Here is an 8,102-nt window from a genome sequence, read left to right on the forward strand (position 1 = left end):
ACAATGTTGTTGATCCTTCCTCAGTTTTCTCATATCACAGCCAATAAACTCTGTAATAGTTTTTTAAAGTCCCGATTGGTCTCATGGTGATAATCTCTGAGCCGTTGTCTTCCTCTCCGGGAAGGACGCCTGTATCTTTATAGTGACTGGGTGTATTGACACACCATCCAAAGTGTAATTAATAACTGCACCATACTCAAATATTCAATGGGTGCTTTGATTTATTTATTTATACCCAACAACCAATGGGTGCCCTTCTTTGCGAGGCGCTGGAAAACCTCCCTGGTCTTTGTGGTTAAATCTGTGTTTTTCAGCTTTTCATTTCTAAATAATGTGTAAAAGTGTCTAATAACATAATTTCACTTTAACACAACAACATGTGGAACAAGGTGAAGTTTGTGAATAAACCTTTAAGGAAGGTTCTGGAACAAACATGTCGGGTTCAATAATACGAGGTAAACAGACAACTATGAGAAGACAGACAGATGGACACAGTCCCTGCTATGAGCAGACAGACAGACAGACAGTCCCTGCTATGAGAAGACAGACAGACAGACAGACAGTCCCTGCTATGAGAAGACAGACAGACAGATGGAAACAGTCCCTGCTCAGAGAAGACAGACAGACAGACAGACAGACAGACAGATACACAGTCCCTGCTATGAGAAGACAGACAGACAGATGGAAACAGTCCCTGCTATGAGAAGACAGACAGACAGATGGAAACAGTCCCTGCTATGAGAAGACAGACAGACAGATGGAAACAGTCCCTGCTATGAGAAGACAGACAGACAGATGGAAACAGTCCCTGCTATGAGAAGACAGACAGACAGATGGAAACAGTCCCTGCTATGAGAAGACAGACAGACAGATGGACACAGTCCCTGCTATGAGAAGACAGACAGACAGATGGAAACAGTCCCTGCTATGAGAAGACAGACAGATTATGTTTACGTTTATGACAGTTAATGATAAACCACACAACCTCAACCATCACCCACACACCCTTCAACCCTCTCACACACACCCTTCAACCCTCTCACACACACCCTTCAACCCTCTCACACACACCCTTCAACCCTCTCACACCCTTCAACCCTCTCACACACACACTTCAACCCTCTCACACACACCCTTCAACCCTCTCACACCCTTCAACCCTCTCACACACACCCTTCAACCCTCTCACACACACCCTTCAACCCTCTCACACCCTTCAACCCTCAAACCCCTCACACACGCACCCTCCAACCCCCTCACACACACATCCTCCAACCCCCCAACCCTCTCACACACACACCCTTTAATGATAAACCACACAACCTCAACCCTCTCACAACACCCTCCAACTCTCTCACTCACACCCTCCAACCCTCTCACACACACCCTCCAACCCTCTCACACACACGCCCTCCAACTCTCTCACTCACACCCTCCAACCCTCTCACACACACCCTCCAACCCTCTCACACACACCCTCCAACCCTTTCACACACTCCCTCAACCCTCTCACACACACACCCTCCAACCCTCTCACACACACACCCTCCAACCTACACACACACACACACACACACACACACACACACACACACACACACACACACACACACACACACACACACACACACACACACACACACACACACACACACACACACACACACACCAACCCTCTCACACACACACACACACACACACACCCTCCAACCATCTGACCCTCTCACACACACATCCTCCAACCCCCAACCCTCTCACACACACACCCTCCAACCCTCTCACACACACCCTCCAACCCTCTCACACACACCCTCCAACCCTCTGACCCTCTCACACACACATCCTCCAACCCCCAACCCTCTCACACACACACCCTCCAATCCTCTCACACACATCCTCCAATCCTCTCACACACACCCTCCAACCCTCACACACACCCATCCTCCAACCTACCCACACACACACCCTCCAACCCTCACACACACCCTCCAACCCTCACACACACACACACCCTCCAACCCTCACACACACCCTCCAACCCTCCCAGTCTTTTGATATGAAAGTGTATATTCCTAGTTTTGTACCTGCGTTTCCTTGTCTGCTCGGGGGCGAGTCCTGGGCTGAGCCCCTCCTCCAGTGGGTGGAGCTGTGAACAGGAGGCGGAGACTGTGACCTTGCGTCGAAGGCGGGGCAGAACACTCTGACGGAACAGATCCTTCCTGGGTTTCACCTTTAGAGCCAGAACAGAACAAATGAACGGAGAGCCATCGGAGAGACCAAGCAGACAATATGAGCAACCTGATCCAGGGCTTCTGGTCACTTCTATTGGCTGGGAAGATTTCTATTCATCTTCTAGAGATTCTACTGATTGAGGAAGTAGATTCATTCTTCCTCATCCCGTTAGCCCAATTCTGTTTTGCCCCCTTCTCCCTGAAGTGTGCACTTGTTCACTCTCCTCGCCAATACAATGCAATGAGGGGGAGTGAACAAGTGCACACTTCAGGGAGAAGGGGGCAAAACAGAATTGGGCTAACGGGATGAGGAAGAATGAATACAAATACACACTTGGGGGAGAAGGATAGAACCAGTCTGGGTTGTATGTTCTATATTCTGTTTTATGTTCTACATTCTATATTCTGTTCTACATTCTATGTTCTACATTCTATATTCTGTGTTCTATATTCTATATTCTGTGTTCTATATTCTGTGTTCTATATTCTATGTTCTATATTCTATATTCTGTGTTCTATATTCTATGTTCTGTGTTCTATATTCTGTGTTCTATATTCTATATTCTGTGTTCTATATTATATATTCTGTGTTCTATATTCTATGTTCTATATTCTACATTCTGTGTTCTATATTCTACATTCTGTATTCTATATTCTACATTCTGTGTTCTATATTCTATATTCTGTGTTCTATATTCTATATTCTGTGTTCTTTATTCTGTGTTCTGTATTATATATTCTGTGTTCTATATTCTATATTCTGTGTTCTATATTCTATATTCTGTGTTCTATATTCTGTGTTCTATATTCTATGTTCTATATTCTACATTCTGTATTCTATATTCTATATTCTGTGTTCTATATTCTACATTCTCTGTTCTATATTCTATATTCTGTGTTCTATATTCTGTGTTCTATATTCTATGTTCTATATTCTATATTCTGTGTTCTGTGTTCTATATTCTGTGTTCTATATTCTATATTCTGTGTTCTGTGTTCTATATTCTATGTTCTATATTCTATATTCTGTGTTCTATATTCTATATTCTGTGTTCTATATTCTGTGTTCTATATTCTATATTCTGTGTTCTATATTCTACATTCTGTGTTCTATATTCTATATTCTGTGTTCTATATTCTATATTCTACATTCTGTGTTTTATATTCTGTGTTCTATATTCTATATTCTGTGTTCTATATTCTATATTTTGTGTTCTATATTCAGTGGTCTATATTCTGTTTTCTATATTCTACATTCTGTGTTCTATATTCTATATTCTGTGTTCTATATTCTGTGTTCTATATTCTATATTCTGTGTTCTATATTCTGTGTTCTATGTTCTATATTCTATATTCTGTGTTCTATATTCTATATTCTGTGTTCTATATTCTGTGTTCTATATTCTGTGTTCTATATTCTATGTTCTATATTCTATATTCTGTGTTCTATATACTATATTCTGTGTTCTATATTCTATATTCTGTGTTCTATATTCTATGTTCTATATTCTGTGTTCTATATTCTGTGTTCTATATTCTGTGTTCTATATTCTGTGTTCTATATTCTATATTCTGTGTTCTATATTCTATATTCTCACCAGGTCCAGAGACGATCCCAGAGAATACTTCCTGCTCACCCTCAGCTCCTCCACCATACCTGAGACAGGACAACACAGGGCACAGGTTAGACGAGTGTGAGTGTGGGTTCATGTTCATGTGTATACGTGTGTGTGTGGGGGGGGTCTAGTGTCTCTCTGTGTCGCAGCAGATGAGACAGTATGTGTGTGTGTGTGTGTGGGTGTGTGTGTGTGTGTGTGTGTGTGTGTGTGTGTGTGTGTGTGTGTGTGTGTGTGTGTGTGTGTGTGTGTGTGTGTGTGTGTGTGTGTGTGTGTGTGTGTGTGTGTGTGTTACCAGAGTGTGGGTCTAGTGTCTGTCTGTGACGCAGCAGCTGAGACAGTATAGTGTCTCTGTGACTGGGATCATCTACTCCTGCCTCCTTCAGATCTACATCACATACATACAGCAAACCCTGGAGGGAGAGAGATGGAGGGAGAGAGAGAGAGGGAGAGAGAGAGAGGGAGAGAGATAGATGGAGGGCGAGAGATGGAGAGAGATGGAGGGAGAGGGACAGGTTGGGGTGAGAGAGGAGGAGGAGGGGAGAGGGAGAGATATGGAGATGGAGAGAGAGTGAGAGAGAGAGTAAAGCCCCTTGAATTGAATTGAATTGAGAGAAAGTGTGGGGTGAGAGAGGAGGAGGGGAGAGGGAGAGATATGGAGATGGAGAGAGAGAGACAGGTTGGGGTGAGAGAGGAGGAGGGGAGAGGGAGAGATATGTAGAGGGAGAGAGAGACAGGTTAGAGAGAGAGAGAGAGAGAGAGAGAGAGGTTGGGGTGAGAGAGGAGGAGGAGAGAGGGAGAGATATGGAGATGAGAGAGAGAGAGAGAGAGAGAGAGACAGGTTGGGGTGAGAGAGGAGGGAGAGGGAGAGATATGGAGATGGAGAGAGAGAGAGAGAGAGAGACAGGTTGGGGTGAGAGAGGAGGAGGGGAGAGGGAGAGATATGGAGATGGAGAGGGAGAGAGAGACAGGTTAGAGAGAGAGAGAGAGAGAGAGAGAGAGAGAGAGAGAGAGAGAGAGAGAGAGAGAGAGAGAGAGAGAGAGAGAGATGGAGAGAAATGAAGGCTGAAACTATCAGTTTAGTAAATACAGAAAGAAAAAGACAGACAGAGTCATACAGTCAGACAGTCAGGTACCGTCTGGGCCGGACCATTAGTATACCATACTCTCCAGACTATAAATAACCAAAATATCATGTCTTTCCTTTGTTTCCAGTAAAGAAGCACAAGAACATTAGGAAAATATTAATTATCCTGCGGGTCAGGTACCCCCTCTAGTCTCCAGACCAGGTACCTCTAGACCATAGTATTCTCTCTCCAGTCAGACAGTCAGGTACCTCTAGACCATAGTATTCTCTCTCCAGTCAGACAGTACCTCAGGTATTCTCTCTCCAGTCAGACAGTCAGGTACCTCTAGACCATAGTATTCTCTCTCCAGTCAGACAGTCAGGTACCTCTAGACCATAGTATTATCTCTCCAGTCAGACAGTCAGGTACCTCTAGACCATAGTATTCTCTCTCCAGACAGTCAGGTACCTCTAGACCATAGTATTCTCTCTCCAGTCAGACAGTCAGGTACCTCTAGACCATAGTATTCTCTCTCCAGTCAGACAGACAGGTACCTCTAGACCATAGTATTCTCTCTCCAGACAGTCAGGTACCTCTAGACCATAGTATTCTCTCTCCAGTCAGACAGTCAGGTACCTCTAGACCATAGTATTCTCTCTCCAGACAGTCAGGTACCTCTAGACCATAGTATTCTCTCTCCAGACAGTCAGGTACCTCTAGACCATAGTATTCTCTCTCCAGACAGTCAGGTACCTCTAGACCATAGTATTCTCTCTCCAGACAGTCAGGTACCTCTAGACCATAGTATTCTCTCTCCAGACAGTCAGGTACCTCTAGACCGTAGTATTCTCTCTCCAGACAGACAGTCAGGTACCTCTAGACCATAGTATTCTCTCTCCAGACAGACAGACAGGTACCTCTAGACCGTAGTATTCTCTCTCCAGACAGTCAGGTACCTCTAGACCATAGTATTCTCCCTCCAGTCAGACAGACAGGTACCTCTAGACCATAGTATTCTCTCTCCAGACAGTCAGGTACCTCTAGACCATAGTATTCTCTCTCCAGACAGTCAGGTACCTCTAGACCATAGTATTCTCCCTCCAGTCAGACAGACAGGTACCTCTAGACCATAGTATTCTCTCTCCAGTCAGACAGTCAGGTACCTCTAGACCGTAGTATTCTCTCTCCAGACAGTCAGGTACCTCTAGACCATAGTATTCTCTCTCCAGACAGTCAGGTACCTCTAGACCATAGTATTCTCTCTCCAGTCAGACAGTCAGGTACCTCTAGACCATAGTATTCTCTCTCCAGTCAGACAGTCAGGTACCTCTAGACCATAGTATTCTCTCTCCAGTCAGACAGACAGGTACCTCTAGACCATAGTATTCTCTCTCCAGACAGACAGTCAGGTACCTCTAGACCATAGTATTCTCTCTCCAGTCAGACAGTCAGGTACCTCTAGACCATAGTATTCTCTCTCCAGTCAGACAGTCAGGTACCTCTAGACCATAGTATTCTCTCTCCAGACAGACAGTCAGGTACCTCTAGACCGTAGTATTCTCTCTCCAGACAGACAGACAGTCAGGTACCTCTAGACCATAGTATTCTCTCTCCAGTCAGACAGACAGTCAGGTACCTCTAGACCATAGTATTCTCTCTCCAGTCAGACAGACAGGTACCTCTAGACCATAGTATTCTCTCTCCAGTCAGACAGACAGGTACCTCTAGACCGTAGTATTCTCCCTCCAGTGACTTGGTGTACTGGGGCAGTCCTATCTGTTTCAGCCACCAGGCTATGGAGCGATTATTCATGTCTGAGAGACAGATAGAAACAGACAAGACCATATTTCACACACAGTTACACTTCACACAGTGACACACACCAGTTAAATACACAGTGACACACACACAGTTACACACACACACAGTTAAATACACAGTTACACACGTGGTCCTTCTGTAGCTCAGTTGGTAGAGCATGGCGCTTGTAACGCCAGGGTAGTGGGTTCGATTCCCGGGACCACCCATACGTAGAATGTATGCACACATACAAGTCGCTTTGGATAAAAGCGTCTGCTAAATGGCATATATTATTATTATTATATTAAATACACAGTGACACACACACAGTTACACACACACACAGTTACACACACAGTTACACACACAGTTACACACACACACACAGTTAAATACACAGTTACACACACACAGTTACACACACACAGTTACACACACACACAGTTACACACACACACACAGTCACACACACAGTCACACACACAGTTAAATACACAGTCACACACACAGTTACACTCACAGTTAAATACACAGTCACACACACAGTCACACACACAGTTAAATACACAGTCACACACACAGTCACACACACAGTCACACACACAGTTCACACACACAGTTACACACACACACACAGTCACACACACAGTCACACACACAGTCACACACACAGTTACACACACACACAGTCACACACACAGTCACACACACAGTCACACACACAGTTACACTCACACACACACACAGTCACACACACAGTCACACACACAGTCACACACACAGTCACACACACTGTTACACACACAGTTACACACACACAGTCACACACATGATTACACATCCAGTTAGACACACACAGTTCCAGTGTTTTGGCCGTGCAGACATGTTGCACCTACCTGAGATGAGCTGCTTCTGACTCTTTATGATAGTCTTTACCTTTCTCTCTCTCTCTCTCACTCTCTCCTGGTCTGTGAATCAGTAGCCCGCTATCCCTCAAACCAGTAGTGCTGCTTCCTCAGCCAATCAGACCCCACGATGGACCCTGGGGGGCACCATAAATCAGCCAGTCCCCACTTAGGAATCTGTATCTCGAGTCAGGGGGCGGCGCAAACGAGTTGGGACAGGATTCTAACATTCTGAGGGAAGAGACAGAGTGAAAAGAAGGGAGGGAGGGAGGAGACAGAGTGAAAACGAGAAGGGAGGGAGGGAGGAGACAGAGTGAAAACGAGAAGGGGAGGGAGGGAGACAGAGTGAAAACGAGAAGGGAGGGAGGGAGACAGAGTGAAAATGAGAAGGGAGGGGGAGGCAGAGTGAAAAGAGAAGGGAGGGGGAGGGAAGAAGGGAGGGAGGGGAGGGGGGAGACAGTGTGAAAATGAGAAGGGAGGGAG

The 8,102-nt window shown here is 45.1% G+C and overlaps 1 protein-coding gene and 1 long non-coding RNA gene across 3 annotated transcripts in view; one reads left to right on the top strand and one right to left on the bottom strand.

The window, feature by feature from the left end:
- Window positions 1-7,828, bottom strand: part of LOC127928031 (uncharacterized) — a 22,324-nt gene extending 14,496 nt beyond the window's left edge. Inside the window, exons 1-5 of the mRNA XM_052514932.1 lie at window positions 7,611-7,828; window positions 6,637-6,728; window positions 4,143-4,260; window positions 3,830-3,888; window positions 2,085-2,230 (exon numbers count right to left, since the gene is read on the bottom strand). Coding sequence (XP_052370892.1) covers window positions 2,085-2,230; window positions 3,830-3,888; window positions 4,143-4,260; window positions 6,637-6,726 — 413 coding nt within the window. The 5' untranslated portion in view covers window positions 6,727-6,728; window positions 7,611-7,828. The remainder of the gene's footprint in view (window positions 1-2,084; window positions 2,231-3,829; window positions 3,889-4,142; window positions 4,261-6,636; window positions 6,729-7,610) is intronic.
- On the top strand, window positions 5,142-6,539 carry LOC127928021 (uncharacterized). Of its 2 annotated transcripts, none has more exons than XR_008130016.1 (4): window positions 5,142-5,195; window positions 5,227-5,296; window positions 6,152-6,409; window positions 6,500-6,539. It is a non-coding gene; the product is annotated as an uncharacterized LOC127928021 (long non-coding RNA). The 2 variants fall into 2 exon arrangements; XR_008130015.1 differs by having other exon boundaries at window positions 6,152-6,452; window positions 6,500-6,526.
- Window positions 7,829-8,102: the final 274 nt, after the last annotated feature.

The sequence above is a fragment of the Oncorhynchus keta genome, unplaced genomic scaffold, assembly GCF_023373465.1.
Source record: "Oncorhynchus keta strain PuntledgeMale-10-30-2019 unplaced genomic scaffold, Oket_V2 Un_scaffold_2010_pilon_pilon, whole genome shotgun sequence".
In the NCBI taxonomy this organism is placed as follows: Eukaryota; Metazoa; Chordata; class Actinopteri; order Salmoniformes; family Salmonidae; genus Oncorhynchus; species Oncorhynchus keta.